Genomic DNA, 19,074 nt, shown 5'->3' on the forward strand with positions numbered 1-19,074 from the left:
ACGAGACATAAAACATTTTTTAAAGATATCTTTAAGACGTCTTATATCCCGATTTTGGACTTTTTGTTGCTGGGAAGTTAAAGCATGTGGGTTTCGCGTGTTTTATAGATCCACATCGATAAGCAAGTAATCGGTCTTACCGACCGCGATAAACCGTGCAATCTACATTTATATATAATATATACCGATAGTTATAAAATTAAAAAATATCCCTTATAATAAATCTTGCGCAGAACATTCCTATGTTCAATTTGAATTCGTATTAATTCTTCCTTCAATATAACTTTACAATATGTAAATAATCTCTTAAATAAAAAAATCTCTTTTATCACCATAAACTTAGAATTATATTTTTAATAAAAATAAGACTGCGTAAAAATTGTTCAAAGAAAAAACTACAACACAGACTTTTGTATAATGCAAAATGTACAGTGCATATGCGAATCAACCAATCAGAATCCTTCTTTTCCTCCTATTATTAGGGAAGAAAAGAATTTTGATTGATTGATTCTCGTATGCACTATGCGATGTGGGCTTTTTACAATAAGCCTACTACTTAAGTTTTAAGTTTTATATCATAAGATATTAATGGAACGTGAGAAGAATAATCGATTATTAGGGTTCAATCTCTTATAGCTTAAAACTTAAAGCTTAGGTAATGACTTATTGTAGAAAGCTCATTATGCAAATTATGTCTGTGCTATGGTCATAAAGGAATCAATACTATCGCTATTAATTTCACTCTGTAAGACTAGTGAAAAGTATTTTCCTACAAGGAGCCCATATAGCACATTTCAGGATTACAATAAACGTTCGCCAATCCTGTGTATCACAAATGACGAAGAATACTTTATTGTAAATCTACTTGTTGGTACCATTATTTCCCAAGCAGGTAGAAAGCGAGTCATAGAAGCCATCGTGACGAATCTTATGACAGGCGACGCTACAACATAACTTTTCGTGTTGTTTTTCTCCTTTTTTTTATTACATTATCTACGTATAAACACGCACAGTGGGTGTTTGGTATGCGTCTCGCTTACAATGCTACATTGCTAATTCTCTTTGCCCTATTGTACTATATAAAATACTGTCATGCACATGTCGATTAATGTACTGCAGAGTTAGAAGGGAGGGACCCTAAGCCTATACTGCTCCGATTGAAACTACGAAAATTCTAGTAGGTACAACGGAATCGTCTGCGCACTCCTAGACGCATATTCGGACAATAGATTAATATGAGACCTGTAAATAATAAAAAAAAGAAATTATGTCGTTAAAGAACGAAAAGAATTATGCCGTTCCAAGAATACGAATTGCATAGGTGTGACTTGTAGTATACAACGATCTCACGACTCAGTGACAATTCTGTTTATTATTCACCAAAATAATTTAGTACCACATTTAATTGAGGGGTGTTTCTTCTCGGGTGAGGGAGGATTTGTTGTCTTATACTTGGCTGAATAAACAATAGGAGAAGGTAGCAGTCAGTAGGTGTACCGTGTTGGAAAAATCATCCTTAATTAAGCGATTTATCGATTACTGATTCCTTTTTCTTGTGGATTATACGTTTTATACACGTGTGTAAATGTTTCCTTCTTATTGAATGCCTGAAAAATCGGACGCTTTACCTTTCGTATATGTTCGTGTAGGTATGTACGTGTAAATTTGTGTGTATGTGTGTCAATCAATCGTTAACTTTGGGAGGATCTCAATTGGACACATCGCTAATTGGCTAAAGCGAGATAATATGTTCTCATTGGTCGTAGACTGCAAAATTACTATTCACTGACCGATGTGAGTAGATGTGTTCAACTCTGGGATGTGAGCATCTGGGACCCTCCCTTAACTTCGTGTTCTCTCCGAGGTTTATTCCCTTATCTTCTTTCTATCATCTACGTAATGTGCTACCACTAATACTAGTTAGAACTAAAAAGATACAACTAGTACCACCTTCTCTTGGAACCCACGCAATGAACTATGCGCTTCTAAAAACTTTCACACGTTACGCCTCACGAGTCTCCTCTCCAATCGGCTCTATTCGGACGCTCAAGTCTCAGTCGCATTCTCTAGATTCGGCTGTCCATTGTGTAACATTATTATTATTAATGCATGGTGAACGCATAATTGCAACACCAAACATGTGGTGAATAAATCTATTTTCCATCGCCATTCTACAAATTCCAGGTGTTCTTTAAATCCCATCAAGCGATTTCCTGATTCTTACACTTAATTTTATTTTCTTTAATTATTTTTAATTAATTTTATCTTTATTACTTTCCTTAATTTATTTTATCAGAAATGTACGAATCTTGAAGATTTTCAAATATGCCAATCAGATGCAAGAACTCACTGAGCGTTCAAAGAGCAGTTGTAGTACTGAATGCATCCAATCATATCAAAAAAATCACTGAACACTCACTAATCAATTTTCTCCGCTGAACATAGTCGTTGGCTCGTTCTCTTTTTCCCATTACTCTTACTGCGCATAGAAAAACGGAACAATTTATAAGCGCTTGAAACTCATCATCAAATATGTTAAACATAATTCATCATCAATATGATACGTGTAGCTTTTTTTCAAGAAAATTTGTTGTAAGTTTCAGAATAACAAATCCCCACAATTTGTAGTGAACTTTACGGAACAGTCTTTTTCTCGTCTCTAAATAACCCTCGCGCATAGACTGCACCACCTGGAGAGTTGAGGTAGTCCATGTGCTCTCATGCGCTGCGCGACATGACGCGGGAAACCGTTCCCGTAAATGGATAAACTGCGCATAGAGTGAAACGGAACAATCTCATGCGCTCTCCATGCGCATCATGCATGAAACGAAACGCATCCAGAATGATGGGAAAAAGGGAAAAACGAGTGAATGCGCTCATGTGATGCCCTGTCGGTCCAAACGGAACGCACCCTCTGTGAGATTATACATGACATATGTAAATTCAGTAAAATTCTGAAATGGACATACCGTTTCGAGAGAATCCGATCTACACACAGACGTGTAACAATTTATTCGTTTGCGATTGAGATAATCTTTGTCATACTATGTATTTGTTTGTATATCCGATTTATATTTGCGACATTATGTGTCCCACAAAATAGATGTTTTACGACAAATATAATAACAACTCAGGACACACGTGAGCCGACATTAGACGATCATTAACACTCGATACTTTGTATGATACAAAGACACTGCGCGTCTATACATGTGTGTGTAAAGTATGTATGTGTGTATACTGTGTGTATATACTTATATATAATATATATATATATATATATATGAGTAAAGAAGGAGCAACATCTTCGTTCTCTCAAGAACTCTCGAGGAGAGCGTATGGATATATAAGTGACAACGAATTAGTTACCATTATAGTTGCGCGGAGGTGACGCCACAGCCGAAAGTTCGCCACTGTCGACAGAAAGTTAAAGAGATTCGACGCGTTCTTATGCAAGGTCATAATCGAGGAGGACGATCTTCTTCTCTCTTTGCGCGAGTGCGCGCGTGTACGTGTGTATACAATCAGTTGGTAACTAATACTTTAACGGATACAATCGCATAAGCAGACGAAGAGAGTAAGAATAAATCAAAGGCGAGTTATACTCATTAACGACAAAATTTCGCGCTGCGAGTAAAAACACAGTATATGTACAGAATAATGCCTACTACAATTGCACAATTGCCTAAAGGAATATAACTCTTGTAATTGTATATGGCATTAGTGACCCCACGTCCCGTAGGTGATCGTAGGTAATGAGAACTCGTGGGAGCGTCCTCTCGATCGTTCGATCCTCGTGACCGTTTCTCGATTCACTCTCCTCGAATAGTGCAGTTCATTGCCGTAAAACGATGTATTTTATAATATAATTACTAATTATACTTTATTTTTATAAATTAATTAAAGAGCTCTTAACCATACGTGTTTATGTGTGTTTATGTATAATAATATAATAATATTAATATTAATAGTATATATGTACGATAGCTTTTGTAGCAGCTTACTCTTTCGGCCGATTCCATTAAAATGGATGCGCGTTCGTCTTTTCTCTCATTTATATTTCCGTTCGCTTCCGCACACGACGTCTGACGGAAAATTTAAAATTCGGTGACTAGCGGCACTCCCAAATCTTCACCGTTTGATCGACGCTCCCGGTGACCACATAAGGATGGTTCTTGTGGAAATCTAGAGTCAAAGAATCGAATATATATGTACCGAATAAATTGACGATTCGCGTCTGATCATTCAATGAAATCAGAGAAATGTTACACCAATTGGGAAAATAAGTAAAAGGATGTGTACGAACCGACAGAAGTGCAGAAGTGAAGGTGCGCTTCGAGGGTCTTCATTACTCGCTTATTGCGTGTGTCCCAGACTCGCAGCGTCTTATCGTCGGACGCGCTGACGATAAACTTGCCGCCAGGATGGAAGACGATGCATCGCACCCAGTTATCGTGCCCAACAAGGGTGAAAAGGCACACCCCGGCACCAACATCCCACACGCGGATCATCTTATCCCGTGAGCCGGAAGCGAGGAAGGGCCCTTCGTGTGCGCCCTTATTGTCCGCTCCGGCCGCCGCGTTGATCGACGCTCTCGCGTTCTCCGGCGCCCATGCGATGCACTCTACCACGTGCTCGTGTTCCCTGAACTCGACCTGACGATCCCAAATGACTTTGCGTTACGAATGAATGCTTGGATTAGCTTTAGAAAGACGAGAAGCGACTGCATTACCTTAGTCTCCTTTGTCGCAATGTGCCATACTCGAACAGTCTGATCGTTCGAGCAGCTGGCGATGAGTTCGCCGCATGGGCTGACTCGCGCCATTCTCACCCACTCCCTGTGTCCCATAAGCGTCTTCACACAGTAGCCCGTCGCCACTTCCCAGATCTTGATGGTTTTATCCCTGGAGGCGCTCACCACGAAGTCACCCTGCGGTACAAACGCGACCGAGTTGACATTGTGGTCGTGGCCGTGCATGGTCTTGACGCAAGCGAACGACTGATGGAAATCCCACAGCTTGATGGACATATCTGCGCTACAAGAGGCGAGAAGCTTGCCCGAGGTATCGAACGCAATGTCTTGCACGCTGTCAGTGTGACCCTTGAGCGTTCTCTCGAAGTCGCCACTTTCAAAATCCCATACCTAGAAGAATAGAGGACAAGTATAAATTGTGTTTTTAATCTAATACTTGCAAATCCAGCGAGCAAGTATTGTTGATTTATTTGTAACTCGTTCGAGCGTTCTCACCTTAATGGTAGCATCTTCGCTGGCGGATACTACAAGACTAAAAACTGGGTGAAAAATAACTCTATTGATAGGGGCTCTGTGTCCGGACAGACTGAACTTTTCTGGTGGCCTCGGTATCCATTCGGACGGTGATCTCTTGCCACGTGTTGGTGCGCCTTCTATGAATTCTTTCTCTGCCTCGGAGAGTTTAGACTCCAGTTCCATTACCTATGACACATTACACGTGAGTGCATACAAAGAGCCACTTAGCTGACGTAATATACCGTCGAATTCTTCTGTGCACGCATTACTATTGAATCGAGAGTCGAGTAAAATGTCTTTCGAATCGAAAAGAAGGGATTTTTACCTTCTTCTGCAACCGTATGACTGAAGTCCACTTCTTCTCCAGGAGGCCTCCATATTTCCTTTCCACCTCTCCCGGCATATCGGCTTCTTTCTTGAATGCCTCCAGTGCATCTTGATAGCCATTCGTGCTAAGGTAATCCGCGATCGCCTTATTTCTAAAAGCATCAATTCAGTTTTGTAACAAACGTAGAAAAAACGTAACAAAAAAATGTTATTTTTTTATCTCTTTATTAATACGACATAATATTCAAAAAAATTGTAGATGATAATTTTATTTGAATTAATTTAGCTCGTTTGCTTATCCAAGACGCTTTCTCGGGAGGTATATCGGACTAAGAGAGAATAAGGAGAAGACGTGAGTGTTAAGTGATAGCTTTAATCGCCAATTGTTCCGCGTTGGCGTCGACCACAGCCGCCTGTTTATGACGCGGAGATAAAGATAAAATACCATACCTGCGATCCGACACAATAGACGGGGAAAGAGGAGGCCGTAAGGCAGGTTGGATACGTGGGAAAGAGATTGAAAGTCGGGCAAACTTGTGCCAGGGTGAAAGGCCTCGAGTCGGCCGTTCGTCTCTATTCACCTGACTACTCCACGTGATGGCAAATTATTGCTCGCGGTGCCTCATAATCTTCGTTTTACGATTATGCGTGACGCGTAGGAGCGACTCGAGACATATAACCGAAAAAAATGAAGAAAATAACAAAGCCACTTTGTCCAGGAAGCTAAACCACGTGCTGGCTACTTCCGCTATTCATTCCCATAACGTCGTATGTTGATTCGATATTTGTTTTAATGACTGGAAAAACGTCATTCAGATTCCATGACACGATTCGAAAATTGCTGAGAGTTGAAACAAAGCATGTTGATAATAAAAATGACTCACTGAGGTTTCTCCGCGTGTGTATGTGTATCACATGTGGAATTAAATATTATAAAAGCAAAAATATGTATAATATGTATAAAATTCTATCTCGGTGAATAACAATGAAGAAATTTAAATTTACAATAATGTAATTTGAATACGGCGTAATACTGATGTAGAAACACTTAAGTTCGTGTAAAAACAGACTGGCTTATCTATCGTCAGTTGATATCAAGGCAAATTGAAAGTCCATTCGCACAAATGATAAAAAGTTAACGCAAAATTCATGTAACACACAGATCCCAATATACACATATAGCTTAGTCAGACTAAAAATTCTAAAAACAAAAGATAATTCTAAACATTATTTTAAGAGTCAAGAATTACATGTTAATAATCTCTCGAAAAAAAAAGTTCATTCGCAGTTCGTGAGATTTATTCGCTACTAACTGCACTTGTATATAATCAACTTAAAACACCACAAAGTGGGGTTCGACACATGTGGCTAATTACGTATTAATTCGCGGAAAATCAAGAGGAGGCCAACGTGGATAATGACAGGGGTAACTTTCATAGGGGCACTTAACGGTGTGAGAAATTCTGCATTTGCTCACGCAAGATGACCTGACGGCAAATACGTGTGCGTACAAAAGCAGAAAAGAATGTTTCAAGCCAAGTAGGGATCATTGTCTCCGTGAGTGCGGAAAGCGACCTCGTCATCCGACACCCGCACGTTGGGTTCGTGCGAGAACACGAGAAAACACAGGAGATATGACGAAGATCTTGCGACAATAGATCACGTCTGAGAAAGAGAGAAAGAAAGAAAAATATATATATATTCTATAAATATGAAGGCGTATTGTTAACGGCGTACGTTGTTCCGTACAAGTGCGTGCCCCAGGGCACTGTACGCAGGTGAGCAACCATGCGAAAGCCGTGGCATTCGAAATTCATCGCCGAGGTTCGTTTTAATTTATTCTGGGACCATTCCCGCACCAGAGAATATCCATCGCTGTGGGTTTATGATATTTATTCTCGGCGATATCTGCAAATAGCATTATTATGAAAGCATCACGGAAGAGACGTTTATTATCTTTTGTACTTATTCTCCTTCGATAGCACGAGGATACACAGTCATCAAATCGCACGGTCCATTCGCGTGATGTCCTACGCGAGTTCTTACAGCCGCGCAAGGGAATGAGAATGCACTTATGTCGCTTGACGAGAATTCTAGGACGTGACGCTCGCAGAAAAAAAAAGAAGACTCGCGTGAGCGTAGATGATGTCCTTAAAGCATTAGGAACGACAAATAAAACGTTTTCCGGAAATTGGACGCTGACAGGCACGTCGTTTGCATCATTTGTGCCGCGTTTAGATACGAGCATAACGAATGCGAGAAACACCTGCGGCAATCGAAATTAAACTCCACCGTTCTCCGATCATTTCGCCTTTCGTCGTATAAATTAAAGATAAAGCCAGGGAAGAGGCTGAGATCGCTACCGACGATAGGACGCGTTTCGAGAGGTGCTCTCGTATACAAAGATCAGAAGGATAGAGCGGCGAGCGGTAACGGTACAATAGAACTTTAGAGCCGCGAAATTCTTTCCTTCCCCTCCTCTTTCATTCTGCAACGATGAATTGTGCGAGACATGTTGTGTTTCGGCTCGCCGCAGGAATGCAGATTGAGGCGTAGATCGAAGAGCGATATCCTGAGGTGTGCTATCCTTGGCTCCTCGGTGTAAAGGTGAAAATAGATACGGAGGAAGCAGAGGGTAACTCGTTCTACCTCTTAGCGTATGAAACGGACGCAGACATCAGCGTGAAATCGCATCGCTGTTATCTATCACGTTTAAATTTCACGAGTAAGCACGATACGTCCAATTAATTGCCTTCTGCAATACTGCATGATATACACATGATCAGATTTAATTTCATGAATGTGTTATAAAAATACTAAATTATTTATCATTCGTAAACAACATTTTGTATCTGTGTTAAAAATGGTCCACTCGAGTTCTTATTAAAATTTTGTATGGAATATCATGTTTTTAATACATCTAAATATTAATTTAACATAAATAATTGTTACTTAAATATTTTGTGTCAAATTAATATTCAATATTGCTTAGCGGTAAAACTAATACAATTTATGTGTAGGTGAATAAACAAAAATAATGTTTTTTAAAACGTAAATTATAATATAAATTAAGAAAAGGTGTTAATTTAACATATTATAAATGTCAATTTCAATGAAAAAATATGATTGTTTAGAAATTATATATTAATAAGTTTTTTTAATTTTTACATAATATTCGTATTACTTTTTTTGGCATATTTATCTTGTGTTAAATCAACAAAAACACTTGAATGGGCCTTTAGGATATGTGAAACTTAACATTCCAACTGTGTATATTTACTAGTACAGCCTTTAGAGATTTTAATCGTTTCGTAACAATTTCAAAATAAGCAGATACTTTGCATTATTAATTACCACACACAAAGAAATATTTTTTTGCGTGTGAATTTTATAATTAATTTAAGAAAACGATATATGTATTAAAAAAACTGAGACATTAAAAAAATCCTGTGAGGATATTTATATAAAGGTCAAAGAGCCAATTTATATTTATTGGAATATTAGCTATCTAAATGATCGAACCACAGACAACTTCGACAACAGTTTCCTTGTTAAAAATACTGATCGCCCTTCTATATAGCCCTTCGTATCAGTTTACGGGAAGCCAGGAAGTGAAAGTCACACGCCGGAGGGATCGTTTTGCCATCCACTTGCTAAAAATTACACGTGAGCAGCCCCTGAGGGCCGGAAGGCGTTCTTAGAAGGAAAACAACATGGATGCGCGGAGGTACACCTATATGCTAATCGATGAGAGCCCTCTCCCTCAGGCGGAGAACCAACTCTCATCCCCTTCCTCGCCTCATTCCGAGGGTTCGCCGTCGCCGACTCATTCTGCGCGAGCTATCGATCCTGTAGTTCGCGCGTGCTCGACAGACACCCTCACCACCCGACGACCACCGCCCCCGCTATTCCCTGGACATGCTCGCCGTACACCCCCTAACCCTAAGACCGATCGATCGACGAGCGATTTTACGTCATAGGAATTAGTCGGCATAGATCGAGGATACGATCGATTCTGACGGTGCCCCCGTTTGACGTCGCATTGCTCGTGTCGTGAGTTGCTCGCATGAGAAGAGCGAAACGAAACCAACGAATTAATTATAGATAGTTTACTTAAATAATCTAAGAGTATAATCCAAACTCTTATTCAATCTGAACGTTTTTTCCTGAAATTCCAATGCTTAATCTGTACAAAGAAGCGAAAAGAAACATTTAAGTATCAACGTGGAAAGAACGATTTTGCTAAAGTCTATCTAAAAATTAAAAATTACTCTTTTCGTGAAATATAACAAATATATACGTTGTGTATATTTAAGATATCTAAAATAAACTACTTATTGCAAATATATTTCAGATATCTCTTCAAGACCAAAAGACTTGCTAGAAGGAAAGCGAGATTGCCTTAATGTCATCGTAGGATATCGTCATTGGGGACGAGAAGAGAAATGACCAGTAACGCAAAAACATACGTTTCATTGAAAGATAAGCACGAATTGGGACGTGGCGAGATAATGGCGACGATTGGCGACGTTCGATTCTCCCGCGTGCGTACGCGCGACAGCACTCGAACAGGAAGCACAGTCACACAGAGCGAATACACGACAGCTGAAGAACTCTTGATTCTCGCACATCGTTTATTTGCTTGCGAATGACTCATCTACATTCCAGCTTCTCTATGTGAAATCGAAGGCATGAGAAAATTCAAGAGCGACTCCCATGTAGCTCTCACACCTGCATGCGCCCACGATTATGCAAAATATAACGGACCAATTACATAGTTAGCACATCAACGTGCTCAATGCCAATTAACGATGCCAAGGTAGCTCATAGGATTGCCACATTACAACGATATATGCCTAGAATGTATTGCATTTTCTAATGAATATTTGTAAAAATTTCAATGACAGATAAACGACGTCGATAAATTTAAATCGAGTATAAAAGATTTAAAAGCTCTTTTACAATTACCTGAAATTCTGGGAATGCATTGATCGTTTGTGAAGATTTTTCACAAACGATAAAATATCTCTATTCCTCGTGGAGAATATAAAGAAAGATTGGAAGTATCATTATGAAAGAGAACTTTAGCGTAGGTGGCACGAGATACGAGGGAAACCTTGCGTATTTTCTCGATTGATCCGTTCCCAGACTATACTCGTTCGCGTGTATCAACCCCCTACAACTCGGAAAGAAAGAGACAAGAACATTTGTAGCTGAGGGAAGAGATTGAAGGAAACCATTAAGCGTATATAAACGTCGTGATCGAAAACATGGAAACCGAAGCACGGCGAAGCATTTTATGACGATGGGTTAACTCACAACTCCTCCCTCTGACGTTGAGACAGCACCATTTTCATGATCCTCGTGTGTGACCTGGCTGGATACCTCGAAGGTGATTCCGTGGAGCGCGACTAGATCTTCCAGTCACCTCTCAATAATCTCAGTGTTCCGCCATCGGTATTGCCTGTATAATAAAAAATTACACATTTAAGTATATATCTACATCTTAATTAATTTTTATACATATTTTATAGAGCGTGTGTTAAAAACTCAAATAAAAATGTAGCAATTTAAAAGTAACTTCAAATCAATTATCCAATGTAAAAACAATGTGTATATATTTTACTTCAAGAAAGAAAGAAATTTGCACAAATTTCCACTTTTGATGTGTCAACAGAAAAGTACTATATCATATGCATAGGTACTTTGAGGATAACATTCGCCTTCTTTGCATGTTAAAATGACTTCGGAGAAGTCATTTTTTATTCGCTTTACCCCTGTCTTCTGCGATATATCGCCGTGTTAGCAGCGGTCATATTTTTCTATCGCGGAGAAAGAAGCTAACAAGCGGCGGCGAGCTCGTGAGAGCAGACCGTGCCGAATTGTTTCCGCGGGATAATATAACGTGCGCGCACAATACTGAAATCAATGTCGTGGTTTATTTTACTTTCCATCATCGCGGGAGAGAAACCCGATGCAGGCCGGGCGCTCTCGCCGCCGGGAACCACTTTTGCGAGCTTTCGTCGAGTGCACGGAAGGCGGCCGTTTCGCGACGAGCTTGGGCTCGACGGCATGATTTCGCCGGATCGATAGCACTTTTCACCGCGCCGCACGAAAGGGAAAGGCGACTTGAAAAGTGAAGCTCGAAATCACAACGCTGACGTGGCGATAATGAACGGTTACGAATGTGCGGTTGGTTTACCTGGAACCGGAGGCGTCGACAATTTCAAATTTAACGTCGCATAAACGATACACATATGCCTGCGTTAAATCAGTGTCGATTGCCGATCATTACCCTCTCGCGTGTACATGGAAAATTAAATACGCAATTTCCTGTCAGGTTGCGAAACGAAAATCAATATGCAGAGAGAGAAAGCTGTGTAATTTGGCTCAAATATTTGAAAAAAATTGTAGGTAATTTTAACTAGATACTATAATTACAGTTTCGTATGGAAATTGTTCAAGAAAATTTGCATATCGATTTACATTCATATATATATAAATATAATCAAGACAGGACCAGGTAATATGATTAATAAGGTATTTATAGAGTACTAACTCTATGACTCAACTGCATCGGTAATTGACATTAAATCATCACACTTCTTTAAAATATCAGTTCTTTAGACAGAACGTAAGCAGTGTAACGTAAGGTAGTATAAATTGAAATAGCCAGTCCAAACGAAGAAGGAAGGACCTTGACAATCGTAAAGGCGCGCGGCGCGACGCAGCGTCGGCGCATCGTCGTCGCGACGCTTCCACGACGCGATGGTTATCGCCACGATGCGCCGTGATCGATAAACCAGCACGGCACAGCACGCCCACCCTGGCAGTCGGGTATATTTTCGCCTTTGCGGTGCATTTAAATATTCATAACGGCCTCTTTCCACCTTGTAACGCCACCGTAATGTCGTTAAAAAGCATGATTGGGGTACTTGCGAGGAAGGTCACCGGACGGCGCGGACGAAACGGATCCACCTATCGATACTCCGACATGTATAATGAATAACAAGACGACGCGGAGAGACGTGGAGAATAACAGAATACGGTAAAACGCGTGGAAGAATTGGAAAGAGTATACTGGAAAGAATGATTACATTAATTGGAATTCTTGTTGAAAATGGACAAATCAGAATTTTCTAATTGAATCTGTCGCAGGGTTGTCACAAATTCCTTATCCTAAAAAAATTTCATAACTTTTTCCTAATTTTCAGACAAAATGTCATAATTTTTCCTGATGCTTTCAACATTTTTTATATTTTCCTGATGTAGGAACTATGTTAAATTGCTCTCTCAACAAATATTTTACTGAGATAATAATTTAACAATTTTAACATGGCAATGTAAATTACTATTGATATTGCTTAGTGCTACTTGCATTTAATTGTTAAGTTGGTAGTATTTGAAAACTGCGTAGATATGATGTACGCATATTAAAGCCAAGAATTTTAATTTTCCAGAAAATTTGCAAAATTCTCTGACATTCCAATTTTGTGGAAATCTTGTATTATAATTTTTTAGATAATCAGAATTCTAATATGTGATTTGATTTAATTTTAATCTCGATTTAATTAACTCTTCATCTTTTTCTAGTTTTAAGAATTAGAAAAAGATAAGAGCAAGTTAAATTAAAATTAATCTACAAAGAAATGAGCAGCAGTGTAATAAACGCAAGAATGTACCTCTCTCTCGACGACATACGCTCGGAATATGAATGGAGCGATACTAGCACCGAGGAGCACCGATGCTCGGGTTGAGAAACTGGATCTTGGCTACCGCAAGTAAATGTATACGGCTGCGACTTGCCGTGAAAAGTTGAAAGTACCACGTAAGTGGAGGCTATACATAATTTACGATGTCCTTGCAAATAGCGCGGTAATGCGCGTTATGAGAAGCGGGAAATTCTTTCAGGTGGGCTTCGCCCATTCAATCCTTGGACGGTCAAGGCCCTCCTGGGTCTAAAAATAAGAGATCTATGCGAAACTATCATCTTCCTGCGTTGAAAGTGCTTCCTGTGGACATCACGAATGACGACTTACAAAACCATCAAGGAAGCTATTTACTTAATTCAACGCTGGGTCATTAGCTCACTTAAAGACGTTGCTTTTCTCAATTCTGATAACTCTGGTTTCCCAATATCTCGCACGCGAGTCTGCTACAATAATGTATATACTAACAACACAATGTACATTGACAATGAGAAAAATGTCTGTTTGAATCAACTGGAATTCTAGTTGAAAATGGACACAAACTAAAATTTTCTGGTTAAATCTACTCTCGAAATTCTTTGGAATGGAATTTCACTCTAAAGAACGAAAATTAAGACGATCTTGAAAAAGTGGCTCAATTTTCAATCTTTACGAATAACATTTTACTTTTTAGAATAACAATCCTAAACAATTAAAAAATTTTAAAGATTAGAATTCTGATGGAGATAATTAAAATTCTAATTGATATAATATATATCAGAATCTTCTGGTTCGTCCATTTGCAACCAGATATTTTCCTAGCTGTATCGCAGGCTCCCTTCTAAAGGTGACCTTACATGATCAATAATACTGTCAGTATTAACAAATACTGACAGTATTACTGATCGTGTGTGGTTAATATTGATGGATTGACGTAGGACATAGGATCTAGATTTTGATTCTCAAGCATCCAGTATTATTAAGATCCATGTCACAGTATGTCACAGTGCAATAGATATTGTATGTAAAATTAAACGTGAAATATATTGTCCATAATACTGATCGTGTAGGTTGTAAAAATACTAAAAAGATTAATGCATACTGTATTACTAATTCAGTATTACTGATCAATATTATTGATCGTGTAGGGTCACCTTAACTTCATGCAAACGTCCAGCTGTTCAATAAAGATCTCAATATAATAACACGAGCTAATCCATAAGGTGGTGTCGTAAATTCTTATCACATCCAATCGCTCTCTCTTTATATACCGAGTCGATGGATCTTTCGATTCGCTGGCTTGTTAGCTCCGTAACAGTTACGTTTCCGGGATCATCGCATCGGTCCAAGTGAGTGACTGCCGACTTTCCTGACCTCGCACTCCGATATCTACCTGCAGTTCCGCGCTTCTCCTGATTAATGGATTCGCATATTAAGCGAGGGGATAGGAATCGTCGACCGGTTGAGACTGTTGTCGACAGGAGACTAGATCTACCTGTGTGAAGGTCGGTCCTCTACGGAACTTCAGGATGTGCGACTACCTAATGAAAACTCGTTATAAAACTCAATTACACGAAAGTGTCGCGTGACTTATCGATAAAACTAACTCTGTGATCTACTTAACAACTATTGCCCGTTTCTACCGATGTAGTTTAACTTTAATCTTGATTCAACTAACTCTTTATCTTTTCCTAGTTCTAAGAATTAGAAAAAGATGAAGAGTAAGTTGAACTGAGATTAAAGATAATCTACATTAGTAGAAATGGACATATATGACATATTAGAAAGCTATTTCCAATCACCCAGATAAATTAGGGCAAGTTCGAGGAAGAGAAAGAAAGAAAGAATGAAAGAGATCACGTTTTCCTACTTTGTGTTTTAGAGAGCTTCGAATCTCGAGACTTGTAGCTAATACGCAAAATTTAATAGTAATTTGTGTCCTCGGATCTCTTATCCGAGAGGCAATCGAGATTTTAATCGTCAAAACTGTACGTGACTCATTTATCGAGAATCTGACGGAGGAACGCAAAAGACATCATCTTTGTCGCATAATTAGGCAGGATCGAATCTTTCGTAATCGCAGGAAGCAAGAACAATGATGCTTTCCAGCAAGAGACAAATGTAAGGATGCAGACATAATAGAAGGAATCAGGAATAACGATTTCAACTTATCAAAAATCGCATACACCAGAATACACAGTTTCACGTAGTTTGAAATCGTTATTCCTTATTTCTTCTATTATATCTCCTTAATACAGAGATCATTTCATCTTTATTTAAGGGAATCCCAAAGCAAAGCTCGAACTCCGACGATATCACTAGATGTCACGCCGCGCGCCGCACATCGACATGTCTTTTTATACTACCACAGCAATATCTCACGCAGCCTATGATACACGGTCACACATATGTGTCAATTTCCGTACAACGAATTCGTCGCGATAAAGCGTCTAAATCTAATTCTAAGAACTCGACGTTGTATGTTCGTGCAAATTACATGTTTGAAAACTACTATTTCGTACGTTCGGGTTGCAAAGCTTTCATATCAAGCAAATGTTGTCACGACTTGACAGCTGAGACGCCATGTTACGCTAAGGAATGGTAAAAAATATATCGATTTCGAAATTTTTTATCATTCTCAGCGTAGACTCCACTTCACAAACATGTATTAATGCGTATACTTTAATCCTGGAAAAGGATTTTCGAATCCGTGAAAGAGAAAAAGAATATTCGTTATACAAAAATTATACGTGTTTAGTCGGTAATACAGACGTCTTTAGGATCCCCTTAACATTGGCCAATAATAAGCGATGTAATGATTCGATGTGGTAGACCGGAATCAGACTACGCATTGAAGATTGAGATTGAAGATTGAAAGATTGAAATTCGATCGATCAAAATAGGAGCTAAAATTCCTTGTCCTCATTGGTTAAATTTCAATCTTTAATCTTCAATCTCAATTTTCAATGTGTAATCTGATTCCGGCCTTACAATGTGTCATTTGTGTCTCTTGCTGGAAAGCACCCTGCATCATATCCGGACAATCGCATCGTTCTACACAATTGCTTCTATCCAGAGGATCGCGAGTCCATAGGTCTGTTCGCGTTGCTTGCACTCAGCATCTTCGTATTATCTTCAATGGCCGAATATGTATTTATCTCATTTTAAATGCAAAATATTTGAGGATTTCAAGCAACCCTAAGGCCGGAATCAGACTATGCATTAAAGATTGAGATGAAAGATTAAAGATTGAAATTTCACCAACGAAGACAAAGAAATTTTTGGTTCCTTTTGTTCTGATTGGTCAAACTTCAATCTTTCAATTTTCAATCTCATTCTTCAATACGTAGTCTGATTCCGGCCTCACGTCAGAACGTCAGAAGTCTTAACCAAATCATTCAAGTTGGCTGTGGGCCAACTTCATCGATTATGACTTAAAATCGCTTAGAACTTCTGACTTGCGGCTTATTGTAGAAGGCCTATAACAGATCTCATGTCGGACGGATTTTTTGCCACCGATGGTAAGAATTATTCTACAAAAGCAAAAATCGATCGCACGAGTGACGACACCTAGAAAGTTGACGTATACGTGTCACTCGTGGACAAGAGACGTGCAATTTATATGTACAGTAAACAAGTTACGATCGATGCAGCAAAGAGGGAAACAATTGGAACAGCATGCATCTAAGAACTGCGTAATCCGAAAAGAAACGTTGACTGGCTTCGCCGAAGGTATCGACCGTTCCGCGGTATCGGGAAGTGCTCCGATTGCGCTAATGGTAGGCCGTCTCAAGGTCGTAAGAAACATGCTTGGGGAAACCGACGAGATATTCCAAGGAAACATCGCCACTGATTTGTAACACGCAAATATCTGATGCTGCGAACCAGGAGTAAACAGCTCGACTGCGGCATTCCTCTCGACAGGATTGTGTTCAGAAACTTCATCCCGGTGCCTTCACGTACTATTTAATCCTTTGTAGTATCTTTGTAGTAAAAATCTCACTCTAAAGAGTGAATATTGAGCCACTCTGTTTCAAGACTGGTTCAATTTTCGATCTTTAAGAGTGAGATTAACTTTAAAAGAGATTTATTTTTATGCCCCTGTCTCCACGTAGATTGTCGTAGATTAACTTTAGTCTTGGTTCAACTTATTCATCTTTTTCTAATTCTTATGTCCGTTTTTTTTTTACCAGTTTTATTTCTACCAATGCAGTTTAATCTCGGTTCAACTAACTCTTCATCTTTTTCTAGTTTTAAGAATAAGAAAAAGGTGAAGAGTAAGTTGAACCGAGATTAAAGTTAATCCACATTGGTAGAAACGGGCATTAGACCTGGAAAAAGATGAAGGGCAACCAAGATTAAAATTAATCTTGATGGAAATAGGAATTAGAGAGACACATTTGGTGAACAAGGGTAAAATGATACGTGAATGCACCCGGATAAAGTTTCCGAAACGCAATCTAAGAGATAGATAGATAGAATAGAGAATAACAGAAAGAGAGAGAGAGAGAGAGAGAGAGAGATTTAATGCGATGGAAATGGCATCGGCGATCGATGATGGAGCCCGAGGTCTCGGGCTCGCTTTGCGCGTCCTCGATCGACAGGTAGACAGAAACAAACACACACACAGAGAGAGAGAGAGAGAGAGAGAGAGAGAAGAGAGCAAAGTCGCAATGACAGCTGATCGTACATTATCGGAACTGTCTGTCAAAGTAGCTCACGCGTCGCCGACAAAATAAGGATGTTGCGCCGTCGCCGTCACCGAGAGACGTCTCTCTCGGAGGAGGTTGCTGCGCGACGCACGACTGACGATTGTGACGCGAGGCCAGTTCGCGGAGAAAATCAATTCGCGTCTGGTGACGTGCGGCGAGCGTATACATCGTCCACGGACGACAAGGTCCGGACGCTCTTCGTTCTCTTTTTTTTTTTCTCCCTGACGCGCGCGCGACAGTCGCGCTCCGCGAAGAATCCCCCGAGACGTCGATGACGGCGACGGTGGCCGATGAACGGTGTTCGAAGCGTCGCGGAGACGAGAACGCTGACGTCGACGTCGGACGAGCGTACGCGCGCGCGCGCGCGCGCCCGTCCGAGCGACTATCAACGCGATCTTCGTGCCCGACGGTTCGAACGAATGTATCGAACACCGTCGCGACATGCGGGATGACCGTTTGTTGTATATCGCGCACGGCCATTTTGCCAGAACCCGTCACTCGTCTGTGACCGCCGCCGCCACCGCCGCCGTCGCCGCCACCGCTTCTCTCTCGCCAGTCTCGCCACCGGCCCTCGCTTTCGACGCCTCCCCTCGAAAATTCCGCGCCCCCGGGGTTACCTTCGTATGTTTTGCAATCCGTAATCGAGCCCTTTTGAGCGGATACTCACGTCTGTTTCACAGAGCAGCGATAACCGTGGGGCAGCTTGAGTCGGGAGCGACGACGAAGATTTATCGCGTGAAAACCGGGACGACCGCCAACTATCGGTGAACACCTCGGGATCACTTCTGCGATCGGACTGGCCCCCGCAAGGTGGCGTCTCGCGGTTGCGCATTTCCGACGCATGCGCCCTGCGCCGCCCCCGCTGTCGTCCGAATTTCTACTGAATTTCGGACCGTTTGAGCGATGCTCGCGCCATTTCACGATATTTCGCGGAACCACGGTTTAATCATGCGTTGATAATCACAACTCGGACGATAACATTAAAATCGCAGTTTTAAATAAAAATCGAGTATTATTTGAGTTTTAAATATATGAACGTGCCTACGAAATTAATAAATCATTAAATTAATACTGTGCT

General features: G+C 40.2%; 1 protein-coding gene across 1 annotated transcript; it reads right to left on the minus strand.

The window, feature by feature from the left end:
* Window positions 1–827: 827 nt before the first annotated feature.
* Lis-1 (LisH and WD40 domain-containing Lis-1) lies at window positions 828–18,786 on the minus strand. Its single transcript, XM_018510374.1, has 7 exons — window positions 18,664–18,786; window positions 10,916–11,060; window positions 5,595–5,748; window positions 5,249–5,455; window positions 4,733–5,143; window positions 4,307–4,655; window positions 828–4,185 (listed from the first exon to the last, which is right to left on the minus strand). Exons 2-7 carry the CDS (start codon window positions 10,951–10,953, stop codon window positions 4,112–4,114), a joined length of 1,233 nt encoding a protein of 410 aa, XP_018365876.1. The 5' UTR covers window positions 10,954–11,060; window positions 18,664–18,786; the 3' UTR covers window positions 828–4,111.
* Between the last annotated feature and the right edge of the window lie 288 nt (window positions 18,787–19,074).

The sequence above is a fragment of the Trachymyrmex cornetzi genome, unplaced genomic scaffold, assembly GCF_001594075.2.
Source record: "Trachymyrmex cornetzi isolate Tcor2-1 unplaced genomic scaffold, Tcor1.1 scaffold335, whole genome shotgun sequence".
Classification (NCBI taxonomy): domain Eukaryota; kingdom Metazoa; phylum Arthropoda; class Insecta; order Hymenoptera; family Formicidae; genus Trachymyrmex; species Trachymyrmex cornetzi.

Excerpts from the sequence above, each read along its gene's own strand:
- Lis-1 (XM_018510374.1), bottom strand. The coding sequence starts at position 10,953 with ATGAAAATGGTGCTGTCTCAACGTCAGAGGGAGGAGTT. Across the intron at positions 5,456-5,594 it reads TCATACGGTTGCAGAAGAAG|GTAATGGAACTGGAGTCTAA; the intron begins GTAAAAATCCCT and ends AATGTGTCATAG. Across the intron at positions 4,186-4,306 it reads TCACTTCTGCACTTCTGTCG|ATTTCCACAAGAACCATCCT; the intron begins GTTCGTACACAT and ends CTTTGACTCTAG.